The sequence below is a fragment of the Manacus candei genome, unplaced genomic scaffold (genome assembly GCF_025592945.1).
Source record: "Manacus candei isolate 608988 ecotype Guabito, Panama unplaced genomic scaffold, ASM2559294v1 h1tg000061l, whole genome shotgun sequence".
Taxonomy (NCBI): domain Eukaryota; kingdom Metazoa; phylum Chordata; class Aves; order Passeriformes; family Pipridae; genus Manacus; species Manacus candei.
The window spans coordinates 2,183,763-2,209,990 of NW_026138109.1; the positions used below are offsets into that span (position 1 = coordinate 2,183,763).

At 43.4% G+C, this 26,228-nt stretch overlaps 1 protein-coding gene across 1 annotated transcript; it reads right to left on the bottom strand.

Annotated features, from left to right (window-relative positions):
* Window positions 1-878: 878 nt before the first annotated feature.
* ISL1 (ISL LIM homeobox 1) lies at window positions 879-11,914 on the bottom strand. Its single transcript, XM_051804814.1, has 6 exons — window positions 11,574-11,914; window positions 10,485-10,674; window positions 7,304-7,563; window positions 5,088-5,374; window positions 3,523-3,690; window positions 879-1,325 (listed from the first exon to the last, which is right to left on the bottom strand). The coding sequence occupies exons 1-6, from the start codon at window positions 11,599-11,601 to the stop codon at window positions 1,209-1,211; spliced, it is 1,050 nt and encodes a 349-aa protein (XP_051660774.1). The 5' UTR covers window positions 11,602-11,914; the 3' UTR covers window positions 879-1,208.
* Window positions 11,915-26,228: the final 14,314 nt, after the last annotated feature.

Consider the following 26,228-nt stretch of genomic DNA (forward strand, 5'->3'; position numbering starts at 1 on the left):
CTGAAGATATAATAATTCTACATATGGCGCTTTTATTTCACATCATATTTAAGGAAAGAAAAAGGACAAAACCCACATAGAATTAGACATATAATTCAAAGACCACGGTACAACCTCTTCTTTTTTTTTTTTCTTTTTTTTTTTTTTTTACTTGAGCAAACAAAAAATAGTCAAATGACATGAAAAGTGGCAAGTCTTCCGATAATAAATAATAAATTACTTTATAATTTTGCAATGCAAGAGCAAACAAAAAGAGTGATTTTTTTCTTTTTGCTTTTCCTTTTTTTACCTTATTTTTTTTTTTACTTTTTTTCTTTTTTTTTTTTTTTTTTAGAGAGTGAGAGAGAAAGAGAAAGAGAAAGAGAGAAAAACAGTCCTTATAACCAATGACTATACACATCTTTGGGGGAGGGGAAGGTTCTTGGGCAGACACATTTCAAACACAATCCCGAGACGCTTTGTGGCAAAATAGAGGTATACCTTGTTGCAATGTTTTTATAAATTGGTTTCAAAGAGGAAATCGAAAATCTATTTTTAATCATCTAAGACTTAATAGGGGGTGGATCTCAACCAAACAAAACCAAAACCCCGCTACAGACATGCTAGAAGAGACCCAGGAAACAACCCCTTGTTAAAGAGTCAACTAAAAACAACATTGCAAACCAACGCAGCTCCACCTTCCTGCAAGGAATCTTTCAACAATGCCGGGCTGAATCGTCTCTTTCCTGATGATGGAAAACCTACTGGAGCTTCTTTTGGCAAGGCTATCCCCAATATTGAAACAGCACCATTCGGATTGGGAGGGACCAGATAGAAAGTCCCTCTACCTTGGTTTCTCCCTAAGATGTGCAGTCAAATGAAAAGATTTTTTTTTTTGAGATCCACAAGTACAAATCCTTTACATTTGGAAAACGTCTTTTTGATCCTCCTCTGATCATTGAAAAGCGCGGGGGTTGTGGTTCTTTTTAGTATTTTTTTCTAGTGAGATCCCATGATTGTCTTCACAGTGTTGCTACCATATTACCTTGTCTTTTCAAACATGACTCCGTTCATCTCATGGAACAGTTCCTTGCTAGGTTTCTTACAGGGTTGTTAAATATTCTTTCCCCCTAAATTTCGGAGTCACAACACGTTCACTTTCCCACTCTCTCCAACGGGATGAGGATAAGGGCAGAAACAACAACAACAGAAATCTGAATGAGTGTTCCTCATGCCTCAATAGGACTGGCTACCATGCTGTTGGGTGTATCTGGCAGCTGAGAGGACATTGATGCTACTTCACTTCCAGTAGAATTGGAACCGGGTCCTCCTTCCGAAAAATTAACCTGCCAAAAAAAAAAAAAAAAAAAAAAAGGAAAAAAAGAAGAAAAATAAGAAAAAGAAGTTTTGCTACAACTGTAAAAATCAACCAAAAGTAGCAGGTAAAGGCAAAGAAGAACACAAAAATAAATACACAAGGCATGCAGCCGAATGGCCCGATACATCTCCACAGGAGGCTGTGTCACTGCTGGTTGCTCTGTTTAGCTTCCCTTCCCCATTGACTTCACAGGAACCCTTTTCAGGCCTTTGGCCAAATCACCAAGAAAAAGTAGATTAAAAAAAAAAGGAAAAAAGAAGACTGAAAAATCAAGCAAATAAACAAACAAACTTATTAATGAGGTCTTCTTCCCTGTGTTGCAAGAGTGGCAATCCCAACAGGATGTTCTAGTCAATTATTTAGGAGTGCATGTGTTTTCTTGACAGGAAACTGAAAGGTTACCTTTTTCCCCTTTTGTGCACATACGAAAATAAACCTGGAAGGAGCATCCAGGAGCAGAAGGCATTTGAAACCAGCCATCCTCTTTCATTCGTGATTTGAGGCGGGTGCTATCTCTTCTTAATGAGAGTCAGTTTGATAAAAAAGGTCACACTATTTCATCCTAATGTGCCCCGCTGCTCCCGTTAGTTTAGGAGCAGCATCCGGAAAAGGCATGATTTGAAGGGTGGAGCTTTGCTAGTCCAAAAGCATTTCTTTGGCACCTATTTAGCTGGCCAATCCTGTGATTAAGGAAGGCCTTTCCAGATTAGAAACGGTGCCTTGAACAGTGGATGAACTCTTTCATCCACTATTCTTTATTTTAACTCTTTTCAGTATCACAAATTATGTCGAATGTCTATTAATATTAATCTGTCAATCTAATGATCTGCCTTTAAGCGTATGTGTATTTGGATTACCCATCTTCTCTTCTGCCTTTTTTTTCCTCTGTTTTTGAACTCACTGCATCAAAGATTTCTAAAGTCTCATTTTCTGTTAAGGCACAGGAAAGTAAGGCAAGAGAAGGAGATAATTTTTCCTCCTGTCTGATGGACGGCTTGATTAAAGCAGGAAAAACAAGGGTTGCTCTAGATGTAAGAGGATGCAAATAGCCCTGCCGCTATGCTATATTTCCCTGAGCCAGCACAGTGTGCCAGCAAGGGAAACAAACTGCAGACTGCTGTTGGGCGAAAGAAAAGTGATTCTGCAAGAGAGGATGGTACTAAATCAAAAAGATTTGAACACAGTGCTAGATTCAGCTACAAACCTTTATCTTGCATCATTTCATGTAAGAAAAAAATGTGCAACAGATCATAAAAGGGTTTATATGTTAATTTTTCATAACTACTATTTTGAATTATTGAAATACCATACACAACGTACCTTATTATTTTAAAGATCTGGTTTTAACACATTTAGGCCAGGAAACTGAGTTAAGGTTGAACTTCTGTCCTTAATTCACCTGGTTGGGCCTAAGTATTGTAGATGATATGGTCCCATATGAGCTGCCAAGTGACGTAGGCATAAGGAAGGGAGTTAAGAACAGAATTTATTCTAAAAGGTCTGTTTTCTTTCGGCTTACGGTAGTTTATTATAGTGCTTGAATTTTTCACCTGAATACATACTAGCAATTTCCTGTTCAAAGGACAACATTTTAAATAAGTTATATATATGTATATTTGTTTGTGTATGTAGATATATGAAGTTATATCTAGAGAAACATGCTTAAAAGGACTTCAAAATTTTAATTAAGTGACTGATATTTGTGTGACCAAACAAGGGCCCAGGCTGACATTGCAATCATGTATTTAAAATTCAGCCTATGGCATAAAGGCAAAATTGGCCCAAAGTGGGGAGGGGCAAATTTTATAAACTGCTTTCACAAATGTAAGTACAATTAAGTGACGTGTTAAGAATGTTTTAGTTCTCTGGATGAGGTGCTGTCAGTTTTTAGGAGTGTGAAAGCTGACTTATTCTCAGACCTGGCTCAGGCCTTATCCAAACTCGCAGTCAACCCCGCAAGAGCTCTGCTGTACGCTAAGGTAGATTTTGCATCAACCCCTATGATATCAATTCAATTCTCCATGTTTACAGGTGCTATCATGTTCACCTTGTAATTTCGGGAAAACCCAGCCAGTGTGGATTGCTCGTCTCACTGAGAGCATCCAACACTTTTAATGAATCCCCGATTGCTCTGCCCCTGATACCGGCTGGGAACCGACACTTACTAGTTGCTGAAAAGCAGGTTGGTCTATGTCACTCTGCAACGCGAAGTCACTCAGTACTTTCCAGGGCGGCTGGTAACTCTGCACCTCCACGGGGTTCGCCTGCAAACCACCGTCATGTCTCTCCGGACTAGCAGCCACCATAGGAGTTCCTGTCATCCCTTGGATATTCTGTAAACAGCCCAGCAAAAGATGTTAATGAGCTTGATTAACTTCATTGTATATAAGTGCTGAGTCAATAAACTGCTTTCTATCTTATCTATACGGTCTCTTGTATTTGCTTTGTTAATCTGCTGTGAATGTCTTACTGTATTCTACTCTAGGTCAGCCTGTTTCTACCCGCTGCATTTATCACGGTGGAAGTTTACTTTCTTTCCCTTTAATGCTCCTATTCGTCTCAAGGCATACTCCCTCCGTCCTAAGCTTCCTTAAACCTGAGCATTCTGTATCTCGACTGCCGATGCACGTCTCAGAACAAGAAACGGTTAATTATGCTCCCTTCCTATGTCGCATCCAGGCTGGTTTTGTTCTGCATGACCTTAACTAGATCGTATATCCGCTGCACGACATCCACTGGGGTACGTCATTACCGCGCTCTTAATAAACAAACAAACAAAACAAAACAGCCCTCCCAGTATGCCCTATGGTGCAGGCACAGTGTACAACATAACTCCAAGCCTCGACGAATAGATTGTTCAGGCGAGTTAATAACACCGTGTTTTATTGCATTCCAACAGGGTAAAATGAAACTCCTTAAATTCCACTTAACTAGGCAGCCTTATGGATTAATAGTCATTCTCAGGTCAGTCAATATATACACAGGGAGAGTAACAGACTCTTCTTCAAGTGGACTAGCGACAACAGAAAGAAAAAAATTGGCTTAAAATGGAGAAAATTTGTTCGACTTTCTGCTCGTTTGCATCACACACGCCTATGTCCACAGGCAAGGACTCAAAATATATAAAACTATCTATAAATTAACTTGTAAACAGTATGGTAATTCTGAAAAATTTGCATTGTATTTGTCTTTTTCTACAGTAAGTGCACTGACAAACACACACCTATACATCCTGTAGTATATAATGTGCTAAGAAAAACACATCTAAATTGCCTTTTATCCGTCTTCTTTTTTAACTTTTTTTCCCCCTGCTGGATTTACTTCTGTTTTAAACGAGGGAAGGGGGCAAAAGCATTATTTTCCCCTTAAGGAGTCCTTTGCTTTTGCAGTATCAGCATTACACAAAGCTGATACACATCCCATGAGCTCTGCAGGTTACAATTCATGCTGCAGAGAAGTTAGTCTAAACCACTGCGTATCTTTTAGCCCCGCAAAAGAGATGGGTTTGCGTGAGCAGCCTGTATCTGCTCCTTTCTGTGGTCTGTTTCGATTGCGCTGACAACAGAAACAAACGGTAACAGCTAAGCGGTATCGTTTTCTTTGTTTTAAGGGAGCTCGCAAAAAATCAAAAGCATCAAACCGAGCCCTGAGGCTGTCCGAACAGAACGTATCCCAGGCGTTTCGCCTTGGCAATTAAGGTAGAACATGGACAGAAGCTGAAGCCACTTACAGTTTTGTCATTGGGTTGCTGCTGCTGAAGTTGCTTCATCATAATGCTCCTTTTTTTATCCTTGCATCGCTTGTTTTGAAACCAAACCCTGATGACCCTCGGGCTGAGGCCAGTCATTTCTACCAGTTGCTCTTTCATGAGGGCGTCAGGCCTGGGGTTGGCAGCGTAGCAGGTCCTCAAGGTGTGAAGCTGTTTTTCATTAAGGACAGTCCGGACTCGGGTGGTCTTCTCGGGCTGCTTGTGGACGTGGGGCCGCAGAGCTGGCTGTCTGGCAGAGATAGGTTCTGCTGTAGGGGAAGGGAGGAACAGGATCCCCATGAATAGGGAGCAGGGAGTCTGCGGAGACTATGAATCTAAGCTTGTGGGACAGGGGGAGGGGGCCGGGGGGGGTGATGAACCCTCTTTCAAAGGCCATTCAAACACTCAGATCTATCGGAGCTGCTGCAGACTCCTCTGCTTTATGCGCTGGTGGAGTGACTGACATTTCTGACTCCTCAGATAATTAATTTGCAAAAACAAACCACCCCCCTAAAACCCTTAATGACAGAAGCTTGAACCTGTATGAGACTTGACAGGGGAGGGTGAGTTTGCTAAGGTGTATGCGTGCTAGGAAAGGAGTGTGTTTATCTCCTGACAAATCACCGAACCAGATTTTTGGGCCAAAAATTAATAACGAATACTTCTTAAATTAATCATAATTCGGGTCTGCTTCTTGTATAGTGAATCTAGCTCAGTTTAGCCAGAAGCCGCCATAACGTGCAATAGCTCCCGGTGGTTTGATGCTTCCAAATCAAAGCAAAACAAGCGAAATCCTCTGCACCAAGGCCATGGAGGAAAAGCTTGTGAGAGCCCTATATACCAAAGCACGGAGGATGGCATCTATCTTAGAAAGTGGAGGTGCTAGGTGAATTTGTTTAGACTTAAGAAGAATAATTTTTTTTAAAAAAAGTTTGTCTGAGTCTTTAAAAAGGAGAGCAAGCCCAGCAACTCGTGGAAACGGCCAAGAAATGCAAACCTACGGGTAGCATCACATCAAGAGCTAAAAGTGTTCCTGTAATTCTGCCGTTCTTCTGTGCGTTGTGTAGCTGTAGCTATGTAGGTGTAAATTGACCCAGTCAAGGGAAAAATAAAAACACTGCTATTTTTCCCCCCTAAAACTGTTTAGCTAACATTCTGAGGTGCTTGCTTTTGTACAGTCGGGTTCCGATTTCTCTGAGTATAACAATACATCAGCAGATGCGATGAAGACATTACGAAGGCTTCCAATCTTATCAGTATTATACCTGCCGACACAATAAGCCTTTCGGAGACATGCACAAACACGCTATAGGGAGCACAATCTCTCTAGAATTGTGCCCTGATAAGGTACAGGATTATTTCTTCCTATATAAAGATAAGTTACCCGAAAGCAGCTCAGAAGAGGGAAACGAGCCTGCTTTAGCATAGCTAAACTTTGCAAATAACCTTCCGAGATACAGTTACACGCACAGCAATAATGCCGGCCAACCTTGTATCGTCCAGCCTAGTTTGCCTCAGAGACATGTCCCTTCCTAAAACTAAGAGTCTCTGAGTAGCTGACGTGCCACGTCGAGAACTACAAGTGTGAATGAAGTTGTAAGGTGGGGCGACTCTGAAGTTACTAGGCTGAGTTTTGAGATGAAATTCTCATCAAAACACGAGAAACGTTTCAAGAAGGCAGAGTCACTTTAAAAGACAATTACCGAAAATTAGCTTGTTGACAGTTTTAAATTACAGCCTAAGCGCTCGCCTGTACTTATGAAGTCTATCTCTTTTAGAACCCCACTTCCTCCAGCGTTCAGAACGGCTCCTACACACGCTCCTGAGGCGGCCGAGAGATCGGCCGGCGCTTTGCCGTAGACCTGCTCGCCGCAGGGGCCCGTCCCTCTCCGACTCAGGCTCAGGCTCAGGGCTCGGGAGGGTGACGGAGGACTCCTGCACGCGGTGCGCGCTGGGGGCAGGAAGAGCGGGGGTGCGGCCCCTCCGCAGGTGTCCCGCTTCACGCGTCCCGCGAACGCGGGCGTCTCTCGCGGCAGCAGGACCCGCGGCAGCCCAGGGCGTGGGGCAGTCGCCGCCGCCGGCGCCTCTCCGAGGAGGTGCGGGACCCTGTGGGAGCGTGGAGCTCTCCCTGCCGCCCAGCGCGGGGCCGGGCGTCGCCAAACCCCGCGGGCTCCCGCGGCGCTGGGCGCGGGCGGTACCTGCCATCTGCAGCGGCCGGGCGGGGTGCAGGGGGCTGAGGGGGTCCCCGCCGCCCAGGCTGGCCCGCTCCACCACGTCGTGGTCCGCCCGGCAGAAGAGGCCGTCCTCCCGCAGCGCGAATTCATCGCCTGGGATGAGCTGGCGGCTGCAGGCCACGCAGCGGAAACACTCGATGTGGTACACCTTGGCGCGGGCGCGCATCACGAAGTCATTCTTGCTGAAGCCGATGCTGCATTTGGCGCACTTGATGCCGTATAACCTGAGCAGGGCCCAGCCCAGAAAGAAAGAGAAGGAAGGGAAGGAGGGAGAGCACGGGAGGGGGAAGGGGAGGGTAGGGAAGGGGCGGGAGGGAGAAAGGAAAGGAAAAAAGAAAGAGGTTTTCACTCCCGCTCGTGGGCAGCCCCTGGCCCCGCGTAGACGCGCCACACGCAATCCACTTCTTTAAAAAGCACGAAAAATACAGAAACCAGAAGAGGAAAGGAATAAGCCGGATTCGTTTGCTGTCCGTACGCTGATCCCCATGCCGTAAAAGGTGGAGGGGGCCCGAAAGCAACGGTGGAAGAGAAGAGTGGTGAGGCAAAGGTGTAAGAAGAAAAAAACAATGACTCCTTTGGTTCCCGAGGAGATCCGACCTCTCCCTGCTGTCCCAGCGCCCGGGCTGAAGCGGGAGTGGGGCCGTTACTGTCCTCTCCCTGCCTCCTCACCTGACCTAAACTGGCCTGGGACTGAGCTGGACTACCCGGGCACACCACGGAAAGGCGACGCTGCCAAAGCTGCCATGCACTCCACACATACAAACCTGCCAGCCTCACCAAACTGCCGTATTTTTTTGCGCGGAACCCACTCAGGACTTGTACCGCTTGATGTGTGCCTGGACTGCCGTTAGCTTAGCCTCTGGGACACGGCAGGGGAGACTACCAGCGCACGGCCTCTTCCCCTCATCCTCTCTCACCAGGTTAATTTGATACAACAATATAAGCATACACACGTCTCCTCAGGCTCACATATATAGTAGTGTAACTTCTCTCCCCAACTAAAAGGCAGTTTGGGTGCTCTGGCTTTGCAGCCTGTCCCTTTCCTTAGCCTCCTTGCCCTGTTTTCCCTCTTTCTGACGCTCCCACCTTGAGCTGGGGCTCAAGCTTTCCCGCAGGAATGAGAGGGCAGCTCCTTGCTGACAGCCCCACAAGACAAATAATACGTTTCTGGAGTGGATGACGGGCTCCTTGTCTCCCGTGGAGGAAAGCGGGGCAGTTCACCCATCAGTAGATAAACACGAGAAAATCCTCCAATTCGGGTGTCTAGCACTGCAGTCTTTTGGCTCCCAACGAGTGCTCTTTAGCCAGCAGCCTTCTTAATACGATGTAAAATTAACATCTTTCTGCAAATGTACGGATATACGCACATATGCATGCTCACGATCCAGAGAACTGTGAAAACTGCTCCTAAAACTAAGCTAATATTTATTCCCATTCATTTCCTCACCAGTATACTTCCTTGGAGATACAGTCTGTAAAACATGCATGTGGGTACAGATGTTATTTAAATACTTCTTTAGCTGCTACGGCTATAAAGACGTGCTAGTCCTATTTTCAGAGCTACATATATCCAAATTATAGTCTTGAGAAGAAAAACCCCAAACAAACAGCTAGACAGCAAAAGAACAGAGTGATCGTAAAGCATGTGCATTCATATGTACAAAAGTTGCCGTAGTTGCCCACAGGATTGACAACTATAGATTGGCTCACGGTCTAATTCAAAGTCACCTTGCATGTAACATACATCTTCCTTTTTAAATTGTAGAGAATTAAATGTATTCCATATTAACTTAATAGAGCAGCATTTTTTTTTCTGCTTAAATTTCTCCCGCTGAGTTTTATCAGGAGGTAAGTGAACACAATTCAGTCCAAACGTTTTCCTTTCATTTGAAATCAGTGAAAGGACAACACTTAAAAGAATGGCTCCAAAGTTCGTTTAAAAGTAAAGAATGAATGAATAAATAAATAAATAAACAAAGCTTAAAAGCTCTGGTTTTCATCATTATAGAACTTAGAGAATAATCTCACAATGGTTTGAAGGAATGGTCTGTTTATAAATTGTGCACTGGAGCAGGAAAGAGTAAAGGGGTTTATTTCAGTTCAGAATTACACAGAAATCAGACGATATTTTAGGTGTCTCGGAGACTTGCTTCCAAAACTTTCTGTAGAAAAAAATACTTTTCATACCACAGTGTCATGCAAACTTCTGATTTGGCAAACCCGGTAGGTGACACTGAAATGGATCAGCATGAGCCAGGAGCACAAATAATAAACACACTCGAAATTCCTGCTTTGGTTTCTCTATAGTGTCAGGATTGGCAACGTTCACATTTTATCAGTTACCAGATTTTAATGTGAGGAAGGAAGCGGTTCCATTATCTAAATATACCCAATTGTTCACGAACAGATGATGGGCAATTTGATCTGGTCTGTCTAATTCATCAGTACAGATAAGATAAGAAAGCAAAGGCAGTCAGATATCACCAAAGGGGTTAATATTTAAAAAGATTAAATGTCAGTTATTTTAGCTAAGAAACATTTTAGTCTAGGTTTTAACATCGCCATAAAAGGAAACTTCAATATGAAGGAAATTTGGGGTTTGTTTCTGTTTTCCTTTTGCTTTCTGTTTTAGACAGGCCTGGTTTAAGATTTTTTTTTTCACCCGTGTATTTATTTTTGCGGCATACGTGATTGAAGAGCCTTTCTTATGAATGCCATTATGCCTTTGCAAAAACACAGAGGGATGCTTTTCTCAGGTTGTGTTAGAAAGTAATCACTTCTATGTTGCTCATAATATCTACATGGTTAAAAATATCCATTATCTATGATTTCCCGTTTCGTTAGAATCAGAGGTTGCCTTGACAAAGTCCTCAGAAAGATCCTACACAGTCTCGAACCTGGTTTTGTTTATACAGAAATTTGCATTTGAATTTAAGGAATAAAAAACTTCACGACTACCTTTTCTCCTTGCCGCTCTATCTATGGGAAACCACTTAAAAATATACGAATTGTCTTTTACCCTCTTCCTCACAATTTTTCCTCTTAATGTGTCTGTCAAATTTATAAAGTTAAAAATAAAAATAAAATCTCACCAAAGAATTAAACACTATAAAATCTCACCGAAGAATTAACATAAGTGGCATACCTGATATAATCTCTTTTACAGTAGGTTTTGCCATCCCTAACAAAGCACGTACAGGTCTCGTCCAAATACTGATTACACTCTGCACACTTCAAACACGCCGCATGCCATTCCAAATCCGGAGAAACCCTCAGAATATACTGATCGTGAATTTGATTGCCGCAACCAACACATAGGGAAATCAGACGTTTTTCTGAAATGAAAATAAATACATGATTGACTAACCGTTTACTCTCCTACAGAGATAAACACACTTTTAATGCCATTCCCTTATAAAGCGTACTCTGGGAGTGTTCTTGTTTGGTTTTTACCTTTTTTTGTTTGTTTTGGGGGATTTTGTGTGGGGTTTTGGTTGTTTTTTTTAATGGGTTTGTTGGTCTTGGGTTTCGGGTTTTTTTGTATTGCACTTTTGGATGATAACTGAAGTGTGCCATCAAAACCTTGCCTCGTTTAGAAAGGAGGCGGAACATATGTTAAAACACAAATGTGAAGAGTCTTTGGGGTGAAGGTCCTCATTTCACAAGCCTTGCATGGAATCAAAACTCCAAACTCCCATGTTGTTTTATTTTTATTTTATTATTTGCTTGGTTGAATGCCCTGCCTTACGAGGAGAGCAGCTATGTGTATTATTTCATATTTTAAGAGGCTGTGACTGAAAACGATGAAGCATGGCTGCGTGCACTTCCCATTCAGCCTTCTCCCTCAGAAGAGGGGAGTCGAGGCTTCTAGCAAGAACAAGCATCATTACGGTTGTCACTTGCTCTTTTTCGTAAGTCTAATGCTAACTACCCTAGACCGAGTAGGTGCTGGATAGTCAGCCTCACCACAGTCTTACCACAAGAAGAACTTAAGGCTCCGTGGTTGGAGATCCCATTAAAATCCTGTCTGCTCCACAAACTTTAAAAGAGAGCAGGACCCCAGGCTGTTAACATATAACGCTACGACGTTAAAACAGAGTAAGCATGCAGGCATGGCAACAAAGGCACCTTCTCTACCATTCAAATGAAGTTCAGCACTTTAGCAGTTCGCCTGCCTGACACGGTTACAATAGACAGCACATTTATTCCAACAACGGTAAAGATTCCGCCTTACTTTTTGGTGGGTCTCCCATGTCTCCCATATCTGAAAGAGGGTGTAATGTCCACAGTGAAATGGTGTACGGTTTCGTTTTAAGACCCCAAAGTAGGTTTGAGAGCTGTCGCTAAAAAACAAAAATAAATAAAAAAAAATAAAAAGTAGTAGTAATAATAAAAAGAAAAAAAATCGAAACCGGGGGGAAAAAAAAAAGAAAAAAAAAAACCGGCACAAAACACCACCGACGTGGGGAGACCCTGTCAGGGCTGCGGAGAGCGCAGGGGGCGCGCGGTGCGGGGCGCGGCGCCGGGGGCGCGGCGGGATCCGGCCACGCGGAGCGGAGCGGCAGCGGTGCGGTGGCGGCGCGGTAGCGGCGCTGTGCGGGCGCGGTGCGGTGGCGGTGCGGTGCAGTGGCGCTGCGGAGGCGCGGCGGTGCCGAGCTGGGCGCTGGCGGCTGCGGGCACTCGCCTCACCCTTATCTCTTACTCAAACTTCTCTGCTCCAACTCAGCCCTCTCGCCATTGGCCCGACGTCACGCGCGGGGACGTCACGCCCGCGCGCGCCCATTGGCGGCGGGCGGCGGGGCGCAGCCGCCCCCCCCATTATCGTGTTTCGGCGTCTGGCGGCGCCGCGGGCCCGGCTCGGGTTCGCCCGGGCAACTTTTCCCCCGGCTCCTTATTTGTGTTTCCCTCCTTTTATACTTTTCTTCATGTTCGCTTCTCCTCCATCTCCACTGCTTATCTCCTGTTACACCTTTCGTTCTGCTCTTTCCCCGAGCCCCCTCTCGGGCTCCTTCATCCCTTCCCCCCCCCTCCCCCCCCCCCGCCGGGTTTGCCATACCGTGTGTACCATTTCCATAAATACATATATATACATATACACACACACACACACACACATATATGTACATATATTATTTTTAGTTGTGGTATTAGCCCAATTGTTTCCTTATGGAACGTTTATCTTTCCGCGCTCCGGTTTGGCCAGGCGGAACTGCCCCGAGCTCCCCGAGGGAGGGCAGGGTGGGCTGGCTGGGCATGGCCCCAGCCGCGAGATGGGACGATTTGAGGTTGCCCTCCAGCCTCCTTTTCTCTTAAAACCGCGGATAAAATCTTCATGTATTTCTGTTGAATACAAGATCGAAGGAGGTACAAATATTTACCTGAAATTGTCTCTCAAGAACTTCTGCCTTTCCCCAAGGAGGATCCCTTAAAATTCTTATTAAAAAAGGTGTGGAGAGAAGATGCAGACTTGCTGTTAGAAAGGATCTGCAGCGCTGCTCCCTGGAGGCGATGTGGGGATTCCTTTAGCCGAGAGCCGCGGCCAAGCGCGGTGCGGTGCGGTGCGGTGTCCGCGACCGCGGCTGCTCAGGGGCGCACGGCGCACCTCGGACTCCAGCGGGCAGTTACATGAAAGTTTCCCAAACCAGGCAAAATGCAGCTTTCCCGTGGGCACTGATTTCTTTGTGTGTGTTTTTCAAAGGGCAGGCTCCGGTTCGGCTAGTCGGTGCCTGTCCTTTAGTCCGTGTGCGGAACTGTACCCGTTCCCGAGCGTGTCCGCCCCATGCCCTTCTGACACCCACCCTCTCCACCCCGGGATTTAAACGTTCCTTTTGAGTTTGTTTAGATCCCATTTTTGTCTTCTGTTCCATATGGACTGTTACACCGCCCTCAACAACGTAGTGTAGAAGTGCCCTCCAATCACTATGCGTCAGGAAAATATATTTGTTTTCAATGTCCTATGTTTTTAAAAGGCACCTGAGTTTGGGTGTAAGAGAGGCAAAGCCATATTCATGCAGAATAATTTACCTAGGAGAAATCTGATTGAAATGAAACAGCCAAGAAATAGTTCTGAAACTCGCATTTGCTAATGAGACAGCTACTAAACAACGGACCTTCTCGGTTTCCTAACTTTGCAAGATATTTTCCTTTCTCAAGCTGAGGGGACGAACACACCCTCCAGGTTTATTTCAAACAAGAAGTGGGATTCAGCGTTGCCACTTGTGGAGATAACTAAACTGCCTTGAAATGATCTCAAGATAGTTTCAGGAGGTAAAGACAGGGTTGTAAACACGCGCACACAGTAAATTTACATATTCAACGTTTAAATAAACAGTGGGAAATGCAACTCTGATAGGTGATCACTTCCACACCCAAGAAACTGGCGGTATACATATAAGCGTTCGGGGGGAGTGTACATGTGTGTGCGTATATACATCCATATATATATATATGTATATATACATATATATATATATAAAACTAGGCATACGTATAATTATGTATACGCAGGTAATTAGGTGCAAGAATAACAGCTATAATTCTCTGTGTTAACCGAGTAAACAAAAAAAACAGTTATGACGAACGACTGCCAAGAGTGGCGGCTTCGGTCAGCCTGGCACGTGTTTGGGGCAAATCGCTAGTAATTGGCCAATTTCACTCAAATTGGCGGGCTGCGGTGTCGTCCGGGCCGGGTCGGGTCGGGCTGGGCCGGAGGTCAGCGCCGCGCCCCGTGCCTGCCGGTGCCCCCGCAGCCCCCGCTGCTCCGGCCGCGGTGCTGTGCTTGGCGTTGCGGGGCGGGGGCTGCGCTCCGCGGGCACAGCGCGGTGCCCGACCGGCCTCTCCCGCTCCCGGGCGCGCAGAGACCGCGGCGACCTCTGCTGGCCGAGGGGCGACCGACCGCGGCCCCGCGCGGTGGGCCCGTGTCAGACCTTTTGTGTTTCTTCCCCTCTGCAAATGTCACCCCCCCCAAACCCTCCCCATGGGGCATGCTCAGGCCCCCCCTTCCTCCCATACCACCCCCCCCAGGGTGACCTCACGCGCTGCGAGCTGGAAAAAGGTCCGAGTAATTTAAAAAAAAAAATAAAAAAAATTCACCTCAATGACTGAGGGAAAAAAAAAAATCCCAGGGTTTTCCAAGACTGAAAGATGGAAGGTATTTTTCCGCACGGCATCTTATGCATTTTTTTTCCCCTTGGATGTTTGTATATCTTTTGAAAATTTGACCTGATTAAAGTACAGCTCCTCCCAGCTTTGAAATAACACACCTTATTTTTCACCGTTACACCCTTGTTTGAAAATAATTCAGTCTGTAATTCTATTAACCCCCGCCCCATAACTTTTGGTTTAACTACTACTTCTGGAAGAGACGACTGCATGTTAAGCTTGATCTTTGGAAATGATGTGCAATAAGCGAGAAACCTGTCTCCGCCCCAACAAACCAGGATTGGGAAGAAAAGGAGGGCTTTGATCAAGGGTTTTTTCCCCCTCCTGTGCTACTGATTTGCTTACTGTGTATTCGATTCGCGTTCCCAGTAAGGCGAAGCTCTATATTTAGCCGACATCAGAATCGGGTTTAAGGGAGTGGAATAATGAGTGGAACTGCCAGTTTCAATGAATAAGGTATTGAGAGAAAAATCCTGCTGAAGGATTTATCTTTTATGATATCAATATACACATGAATGGGAAGACATAAAATGGGATTTGTACATATTTGAGACACTTCCGAAAATATATGTATTTTTTTCTCCCTTTTCGTATTTATTTATTTTTGGGATGGGGGCTGGGAGAGCCTGCTAAAAGTCGGTGACTCTACACAGCAATCAACAGCTTTCATCACGTTGAGGGGCTCAAATGAGATTATATGCGTTCGAGGGAAGGGAACGGGGGCAAAAAAAGACTAAAAAAAAAAAAAAACCGACAGCGGTGATTAACCCTTTCCGTCCCTTAAAGCACCGCTATAAATTCTGTCCTGCATTTGCTTAGTGGCGAAAACCAGGATGGCTTCCTAGGGAAGGGAAAAAAAAAAAAAGAAGGAAAAAATCAGCTTCGTGAAATTATTAGAGGTATTGCTGGTTTCAGATGAGAGGCAGTGGGCTCGCTAGGGCATGGGTGAGATACCCTTGCTAGGGGCTGAGGCAGTACCAGGGTGCGGCGGCCGAGCGTCGTGTGGGAACGGGGCATCAGGGGCTCCTTGTCCGCCCCACCGGGGTTTGTCGCGTTTACCCTCCCGGGGCTTTGAGCAGGTGACCTGGCCACAGAAGCAGCGCGCCTCCGGCTCCGGTCGAGAGGGCTATTTTTGTCCCACGACATGGCGGTGGCTCAGCGCAGTTTTGCCATTCGGGCACGCAGAAAGGTTCTTTCCGTCAGCTCTGGCTTAAAACTTCTTTTGAGGAGCTTTGGACCAAAAAGATGCTGTGCAAGAAGAGCCTGGATTTGAGGTTCCCAGAGGTTCGGGTTTCCCCTCGCTGTCTTGCGGAATGCGGCAAGGAGCCCGTGCGATGTGCCGAGAGACGAAGAGGTCTCGCGCAAGGCTGAAACTGGAAACAAGCGGAGAAATCAATCACAAAATGTATTAGCTGCTCCGGGATGCAGGCTTTGACTCATCTAGAGGTGTGCGATCTTTAATCTTCGAGTCTCAGCTACTGCATGTGAGGGAGAAGTGTACCATAACAGCACTAAATCTATCAAAACAGAAGAAAACCTGTCAGTGGGCTTCTGCGCGCCCAGGAAACCTTCCCGAGTTTAATAATGCAATTTCGCTTATTAAATCCCGCTACCGCTTAATTAAAAAAAATATATATATAAAAGAAAAAAGAAAAAAAAGGCAGAAAGCAGCCATCCTTTCTCTCCTAGAGCCTTCTCGGAGTTCAGTAACACTCAGAGTGTCACCACAGGACTGACCGGCATCACTGGCCCCATTTTTTCATCCAGTCGGAAATGGACACACTGTCATGGGTAGTGTAAGCAGGGGAGCGAGGTCTCTGGAAGTTAATGTAAATACACAAACACCCTCCCCCCCATACACACACCCCAAAAGTCTGGGGTGAGGAAAATCCCTAAAAGATGTTAAGAAGATGTCCGAGCGTGGGTCGGGCCGAGGACTGGAAAAGTCCAGTTTCTCTTCTGTCGCGTGCTGCCTGGCCTTAGCGCCGGCAGCCCCGAACGCACAAGAGGAGCGAAGCAGATCGGGTATATTTATTACTTTAAACTTTCCCCTTTGTTATCTTCCCCGTGTCAGGAAGTGTTCGAGGACAGGAAATACAGCGGCGATTTTGTCTCCGTGGTGAACAGAAATTTCTGGTTAGCGAGGGAGTTTCAGGCCCGCTTTCAAGTGCCGGCTCTGTTGGGGGTCCCGCCGGAGTGATCGGACCCTTTCGTTTCCCCCGCTGCTCATGGGGGCTGTGTGGGCCGTGAGGGGAGGCAATGACCCGAGCCCGGCCCCGCGCGGGTCCCAAAGGGCTCACGTCCCACGTCGGGAATCAGACTGGCGGGAGAGATGGGAAGCAGCGGGATAACCCTGTCCCCCACGAGTCTGTCCTCCCATAAATATGCATAGGGGACACCTCAATCCTACCCTCTCGTAAACAGGCTGATTCCCATGGGAAATTTTCCTCTCCAAAATACCTTCATCCTATCTTAGGGCCGCTACAATAACCGCTTCTACACGTCTCAGGAAACCAGCCCAGAACCCCCGGGTCTGGAATGCGGCTTTAGAAAGGGAAAAAACCCCAAAACCCAACACCCCCCCCCGCCCCCCTAAATAATGAATAACGTCCTCCTCATCAACAATAGTGACCATAACACGGCAGGGCGAGCAGCAGCCGAGGCGGGCGCCGGGGGCCGGTGCTGTCGGGGCCCGCGACCACCGCGAAGCCTGCGGGGCAGGGGGAGGACGCCCGGCCCCGGCACGCCCGGTCCCGGCCAGAGTGCACCCCGGTACACCGGCAGAGCGCGCCTGGCCGGGAAGCAAGAGAGGGTGGATCCGCTCCCCTCTGCTGAGCTCCGCTCTCCGGCCGAGCCCCTCAACAGGGCGCCCGGCTGAGCGGGCCCGAGGGGCCGGGGCGAGGAGGAGGCGGCGGCGGCAGAGCCGCGATCCCCCTCGGTGCGAGCAGCACCGGCCACTGTCCGAAAGACCGTTCCTGGCGGAGCGAAGGCGCCTTCCCTCGAATGCGGTGAAGCGCTCGCCGGTGCCACCCTCGCTCCTACCCAGTTGGTGGCAGCGGCTGCAGTGTCTCACCAACTCTGAATTCTGTTGTACGGAAGGCGCTGCCCTGCTGTCTTTCTGAGAGGCTCTCTTTCCTCCCCGGCGCCTCGCTGACCTTCGCAACGGGGTTTCAGGAGATGCAAAAAACCACCCAAAAAACCCCACCAACCCCCCCAACCAAACTAAAACAAAAAACTAGACCAAACAACGGCAGCGAACACCAAATAAATGAAGAAATATAGCAACTAGAAGAAACTAAGTTTGACGATCGGTAATCCACTTGCCTTATGGGCAGCGAGCTACTTTAGACAGCAAAGGATATACCACCAGTCTTTGGTCATTGGGAGGTATATTTATTGCTTCTTAAATGAGTGAAATAAAATTGACAGCTGCAAACAAATCCAAAAAATATTATGTACTTTTTAAAATCAAACACACCTAGTTATCTGCGTGTTAGGTCAGGTTAATCAGCCGAAGGGAGACGATATGTGTAAACAAAAAATTATGCCTAGTTAAATTAGTTATTATTGCTTAGAACGTGCAGATAAATCTTCCAAAATTGATGACTAGAGAAGTAGTAGGGAGACCCAAAAAGGAGACAAAGTCCAAACATGGAAAAGTTAGAACTCAGTGTAGATAGATATCACAATTTTGGTGTGTTCACATGAATATCCCTGCCATGCACAGTTTATTGTAAGTGTTCTGAGGAGAAGTTGCCTCGCTTCAACAGGAAAAAATAAAAACCAAACCAAAAAACACTGAACAGAATTTACATAATGCCAATCCTGTAAGTCTCAAAACTGCGTGCAAACACAAACTTGTTAAAGTGGCTACACACAAAATAGGAGAATCCTGAGTGAAAGTAGTGCAACTAGCATGTTAGAGGGATGAATTAAAGATGAACTGTGACCCTTTGTACAATCATTTCTCATGCATGAAAGCAAAAGAAGGAGGGGAGGGGAAATTTTTATGTGTTGTCCACTGTTCAGTGTTTAGTGGTCTCGCTTTTGAATAGGGGCAAATAAAAACCATAAATAAATAATAAATCTTACATTAAGAACAAGCATGCACAACATACGTATTGCTTAGCATTAGCTAGTGGGACATGTGCCATCCATTACATATAAAGATGAAAGGTATCTCACACGATAGGTGATATTGGGTTATATATGTATGTAGATAGAGAGCAAATCACAGTAGTGTGCAATAGATACCTCCAATACATGTGTTACACACTTGTAACATTCATGTGGAGCATATAATCATTATTAAAGTTACTTGTGGTAATCATTATTAAAGTTGTGGTTTCCTTTGTATTGCTCAGAATCCTGCATTTAGTCCCAGCTCAAGAAAAGAAATGTATCATGGGTTAGTGCAGCAAGAGTTTGAGTTGCCTGTCATCGTTTGTTCTCTTTATAAGATGTGTATTTCTGCCCATATGGTTGGTTGTATCCATATATTGTGACTTTTCCAAATGTATTGCACACAGTTTCTGTTTCCCTGTGTAAACAAATATGTACAGGGTGAACTCAGCATCTGAAGACCCTGCAATGCAGTGCATACTTTAACAGTTTCACTGCCAAATCCACATTTGGCAGATAAGGAATTTTTAAATGGTTGCAACTTCCTATCTTCACATATAATGTATTTGAAAGGCAGATTGGGGGAAATTTTATGTTTTTAGGACAATTTTCTAGTTTGCCTGTAGACTGCCTGCTATACCCTAGTCCACCTGGTCTCACGAAAGGTTGGAAAGAAAATATCTTTGGAGGAGGCAGGCCAGTAAATGTGTTCTAGCCCTGGGACCGTACTTAACACTCACTCTGGACAATGCTGCAAGTGCAATCAGTAAAGAGGCCATGTCATTCCCACTGTTGTCAAGGGTACCAAAATGAATGGAAGGCCTTGGATAGAGGCGAGATATGATCTGATATGATGACCATATGCATTTGAGCTGTGTCGCAGGACAAAATGAATGACTGAAGAGAATGAGGGCTTGGGAAAAGATCAAAAAAAGGATGAATGTGGCTTTGGGGGGGGGAGAATCATAAGCAAAAATGTATGGAGGAACAAATAGAGGGGCAGAGGTGAGAGAAATGTTCAAGAAATTGAATGCAGTGTCATTGGAAACAGAAAATAAGAAGGAAAGAAACTGATGGTGAAGAGAATATAAAAGGAAGAGCATGTCAGAATGAGGAATGAAGAGAGCGAAGATGGAGGCAGGGCAAGAAAATAGAAAGGAGAGCTTTCCAGTGTGTGTATTTGATGCTGAGGCTGTGGCAAATCAGATATTGATACCAATGATGATGATTTGGCACTCAGCTGCAAATGTTTCCCAGTCTCCTTCATAAAAGCATTTTTCTGTTAGAGCTACAATCAATCGTAATATATGTGACAAAACATGACTATGTTTATATTAATTGCAACGTTGTAATTGTTTACTTTTTTGCCACTCTTGAATTTGCATAGGATTTCTTTCTTCTAAAAAAGAACTGGTTTTTTGTTGTTGTTTTTTGCTTGTTTATTTTGGTTTTAAGAAAGCATTGCTCTTCTAAAACAAAGTATCCACCAAACCTCCCTCCCAAAAAATGTATCTCTCTTTCTGTAACTCCTGTGGGTCAAAGAGGACTCCTGCTCTGCACATGTGCAGAAACTAGCGGGCCTATAAAAACTTGATGTGAATAAGCACTGCTCCATTAAAGGTCAACTACAGCTGAATCAAGCTACTCTTAAAAGACATCTACCACAGAGAAGACAGGTGACACAGACAGGAACAGTATAGAAAGGGATAGATATTGATCAGAGCAAAAGAGAGAAGGCAAAACACAGAAAATTCTGCCAAGTTTTAATACTTTTCCACTAATATGTTGAACAATGGCCTTATACCCTACACACTCTGACTGGCTAAGGTCATGTTGATCTTAGCCGTGCAAAAGGAAGCAGCTGTCAACTGTGGCACATGGCAGATGGAGAAGTCTTATCAGATTTTTAAAACATGAAATTACTTTTTTTTTTAATTTAGAAATTGATTTGCTATGTGACATTAGAAACCCTTATACTGGTACCACGTGTTGCAAAGAGCCATCTTCCACCTCTGTGTGACAAGACAAGAATGTTTTTACAATGTGTGTATATTTTGCCATACTTGAATTTTCAAAAATAATTGGTGTCAGCCTTATTTATTTGTTTTAGATATCTTTCTTCTTTGTCTAGTCTGTACTACAAATGTTGCGTTGAAACTATTGAGTTTGACAACATTTGCTTATGTGGCGGAAATGAAAAAACAGCTTTATTGCAGTAATTATGACAGGAGGTCAGAACAGGTGAGCAAAATAGTTCTTACTCTCCTTCAAATCTCTGTTAGATAGTTGGCAGCATTTCTCGCTGTAATTTCACCGACCTGAATGTTTTATAGAACCCGTGATTCAAAAATTGAGAAAACGGATAACAGCTTCCAGATGCATGAAGAACCTACTTAGAAGCACCACTGAAAATTAATTTAGAATTTGCTTTATGACAAGATACAATTGTTGGCTTTAGTAAAAAAGATAATACTATGCTCATTTGTAGATTTCTCAGAGTTTGTAAGACTCCACACAATCATTGCCTCAGGGAATCAGTCCTAAATAACATGGGAGTTGTGGATATCGGTGCACAGGTGGTCACCTCTAGGACTCAGTGATAAAGTTTTTAACCAAACACCACACTGAGGCAGGCAATAATCATTATACCCATTTTACAGATACACTAAACTGTCCCTCAAGTAAAAAAGGTGAAAATCTGCTGTCAGCATCATCAGCGGGAAGCTTGTTGTTGCCTCACAGTGCAACAACCTGAGATATTCCTCAGCTTTAAGGATCAAAGTAACACAATCTCCTCATCTTTATGTTTCATCAAATAAATCTGTGTTACAAGATACCTCTGCATGCAGTATTATACTGAAGCATAAGCTTTAATACTTAAGTGGATATAAACCCAAATATTTTTATGTACATTTTTGTCTGTGATACAACTAGATCTGCAGATATTACAGATGGTCCTGCCTACTACAGTTATAAAGTAAAAACACCCCACAAAATTTTGGATAGTGCTTTCTTCCTTTGGCTTTAAGGTTATTTATTATGCAAGTGGACTCCTTATGGGCTTAAGAGCTTTGTTTATAAAGAAGTTAAGCATTTCCCTACTTTTAAGGACTCAAGTCAGCCACTGGCATAAGAGGCCTGACACAGAGGTTTTAAGGTAGGTTGTATGTGGCTTTCTGAGCCTCTGTCATCTTTCATTCATTGACAATGTTTCTCACTTACTGTCATCATCATCAAAAAACAATTATAGTTTCTTAGGGTGAAATCTTGCTCTAATCTTATGGATGAGGAAAGAAAGATTTTCTGAAAATCACCAGCTTAAACTGTTATTTGACTTCATGTCTTTCCTTCTTTTGGAAGAAGTGTTTTCATTTATTTGAGTTGGCTGCATCTAAACACATTTTACATCTGGAGTTTTCTATAAATGAAAGAGGTAAAATGGAAACACATGATGTACTTCAGAAGGCTGCTCTTTGATTGAGGGAAATAACAGAGCAAGAGTTTTGTGGAAAGTGTTTTTGGAAAGTCAAGAGGATGTTAAGCAGAGATTCTTGCAACTTGCTTCTGTTTTATGAATATGTTTCAACATCATTCCCTGTTGTCTTTTCTTCCTGTGTATTACTTGTATCCAATATATGTTCAGTGGCAGAAAAACGAATGATTGAATGTAGATGAGCACAGCTTACATTAATAGGATTATCTGGAATAGTCAAGTATGACAGTCTGGAACTGTAGAAACATACATTTTGAGGTCTAAACATACAAATTCTTGCTCAGAAGATCAATTACATTGGTGGTAGTCAGGCTACAGGCATATGTATTTTCATTTAAATCACCTCAATTATAAATGTTTCAGTACAGAGTTCTGTGGCAGAAACTTAGTCAAAAGTGTTATTTTCCTCAGGTCAGTGCAATTTTCATGCAAGGAAAAAACCCACATGGTTAAACACTTAAATATTTTTTCTCTCTAATGCATACACTATTCATGAGGATTTTTTTTCTCCAGAAAGTAACAAGATCGAGTATATCACAGTCATTGAAATACTTTTTATCAGAATCTAGAAATGTCTTGCTCATCTATGTCAAGAAGCAAAATTTACATAAACTTCATGAAATTGTACCAAAGACAAAAAAATCTTTTTCAAATCAATTAACAAAAGCGCTTTTATTGGAAAGAAAATGAGCACTGGATATTACTTATAGGCAGTCAAAATACTGTTGAAAATTGAATTCTTGGGTTTAAGTATATATTAAAAATGAAGAATAATTTTATGAATCCTTTATTCCAAATAATGTTCCGATGACATAGAAACAAAATGGAAAAGAAAAAGGCCGGTGAGGAGAGTGAAGAGGAATAAAGCCAAGTAATACACAAACTGTAGTCTTTTTCATAGAGGGAATGTCTTGTGGCTAGTTAGTGGTAATAGAGTTGTGAGTAACTAGGATTCAAACCAGTAGCATACCAGATTTACTTACTATCAGAATCTTATCTAATGAATGTAGTTGAGTTGTGTTTTACTTCCTTTTTTAGTTTTTTTCTGTTCTTTTTAAAAAAAATTAAACCAAATACACAATTAATCTGCCAACATCAACAAAATCTTTAGAAAACTTACAACAGAGAATAACCATGTTTTTCCATGTGCTGTAAATATTTACCTTTTATGATAATCCCCATACCCATATAATTGTTAGGAAAATTTTGGGTGTCTAAGTAAACATCTTGATGTGATTATATTCAGAAACTTACAGGTACAAAATGAATAGAACACGTATAATCTGTATAAATCCCTCAACTCATACTACCATTTCATTAGCCTCTGTGCAACCATCAATAAGTTATGATTTTGCAGCTAGATCTTTAACTGATTAATTACAGGCTTTCCAAAAGCAACTTACTTCCCCCCCAGTATATCTGTAATAGACCTATTACATTAACAGAAAAAAGTGTTTGCTCATACAACATTAAGCTTATGAAACTAATTTAAAGCCATGGCAATCCTTTTTTGGCTATGAAATGCTGAATATGAGACAATATCCACTTTGTTCTGCTTAGGTAATGCAGGGATATGCAGAAAAACTCTGAAACAGAAATAGTCAAACTAACAGCTAGGACTACTATTTTTCTTGTTTTAATTCAAATAGTTTTGGAAAAGAAATATCCTCGGTTCCTGATTCCTGCAACTGAGCCATGGCAAAAAAAGGCATAGTGTATGTTTCATATGGTTGTGGTTTTGGGACCAACTTTTATAAACACTGAATACCAGAGTCAGTCCTACAGCAGCTTAAAATTACTATTAACTGATAACTATTGATTACAATATGTTGCAAAAGTGAGCAGGGTGTACTGAACCTCAATGTGAATGTGCTGGAGGTTATTTTTCTAGTAAAGTAATGCCTATATGTTAACTATATATGACCTATAACTTATTAAAATGCAGATTTCTATATCACTCTAAAAATATGTGAAAAGCTAGGGAAATGTCAGATATTGCTGTATGCAGATGCTTGTGAAGAATCTCTGTTCAGTGCACCTGCTGGGAGTAGCTCATGAGTTTTAGACCATCTTTGAAGCTCCTATATCTTGGGGTCCTAAAGCTGATGTGAGTATGCACTGCCCTTTTTACAAGACTGTCTCATGATGTGTGCTCCACTGGAGTACCGCAATGCTCTGGCCACAGAACATCTCTTCAACATGTCTTAGAGCCAGCTGCTACTCCATTTTCTGTGCATCTGGCTGGATAAAAAGCTTAACAGGTTCTGTGCATCACTGACATGGACAGGGCCAGAGTGGCCCTCAGGGTATGCCTCAGTACATTCATGATGGATACATGAAGGTACTAAGGCAATATTCATTGTCCTTTCTTTCAAAGCTGTGGTTCTGGTTGCCTTGAACATCACCAGAGATACTATTAGTATTACAGTCTGCAGTGGGAATCAAGGCTTAGCATGTTTGCGACCATAAAAGCATAATAATAAAAAATAAGTCTGCCTCAAACCTTTTAAAATCTGTAATGCTGGCAAAGGGAAGGAGAGGAACTAGATATGACACATAAAGTGAGTTTTAGAAGATTAAACAGCAAGTACAAAAAGAACATGGAATAAAATGTAGGTTTCCTGAGGTCCATGCCATTGAATATCTCCATATACTGTATGCTTAATATGCATGATTGTAAGTACTGCAAGGGTTAGATTCAAGAAAAGTGGTGTAATTACAGCAGATTTACATGTTGTCCTCGCAAATTGTCTAATTTTTTTTCCCCTCATGAGGTAAATCTCTAACCTTGTGTTAAGTATTTCAGTTTGCAGCTGTGGGGAAAAGTACCTGGCTCCAAATATGAGTTCACCATAATAAAGTTTTTCTGCAGTCAGCATACTGATCAAGGAGATGCACAGAGATCCTGAGTGGGAAGCACCTGAAAACTATTATGTTTTCAATCTTTTCACTGTTGACTACCTAACCATGGCTGCGAAAAAGGACTTTAGTCTGTCTGGGAGCAATAGCTAAGTGATCTTGCGGATCTTTTATGAAAAGAAATCCATATTAAAAACAAATAAACCCAAGACAAAACAAAACTAAGCACAACATGTTGTTGTCAGGTAGCTGTTATACAGTAACCTAGAGATTACAGACAGATGTACCTGAGAAGACTCAAGATGACGCCTTTCACATCCTATCAGAGAGCTCCTATCATCTCACTATTATTACCCTAGCGGGACCAGGGAAAATGATAGATATCATCCAGCCCCTCTGCTGAAGGTGTACAACTATAGAGAAGAGATGTGCAGAACCAGAAAGAGAGAACAGGAAAAAGCATGATTCTTAAGCTCAGTGATGGGTCATTAACCTGGAAGAAGAAAAACCCAGGCTGTGATCTCTATCTCAGGGCTTGTCACATTTTGTTCCTGGATGCTTCATGTCATTATTAGACAAGGAGCTACAAATATGATCTTCTCTGCTCTTTAACCAGCAGATTAAATGATCATATTCCTCTGGTTCTCATCTGTTGGTTCTGTAAATTTTAAATTCTTTTCTGATTTCTGAAGAAGTCAGTTAAAGTATTGTAAACACTGTGCACACGTTAGCACAGCTCTATGCCCAGTCACAGGGAGCTCAGGTGACACCACGTGGAGCTGGTGTGGATATACTCCAAAGTCTCAACTTCTGTGTGCTTAGTTAAATATTTGCAAGAGTGCCAGTAATGTATCAGGAAGAGCACAACAGAAAATTAAAACAATACTTTAAAACTGGAAGGCCCCTATCACTTGTTTACTCATTTATTGTCAGATATTTCCAAGAAATAATTGTATGTCTCTGACATGTAACATTGTTTCTCATTGTTTGTGAGCCAAGAGAATGCATAGTGAAGAAAAAACAACAAAATACTTTCCGTGTCACTTTTAGAACAAATGAATGTCCGTGCTACAAGTGTATGAAAATTTTTTCATGAGTGTCTGCTTTGCATTAATGAATGGGTGGACACTGTGGCAAGCAATAAATAGACAGTGGAGAAATCCCATGATTGCATCTTTTCCTGTTCTCCACCAAGCCATTCAATGCAGCAGAATTGTCAACAGGGGATGGTGTTAGTACTACGTCAGAGCTCTC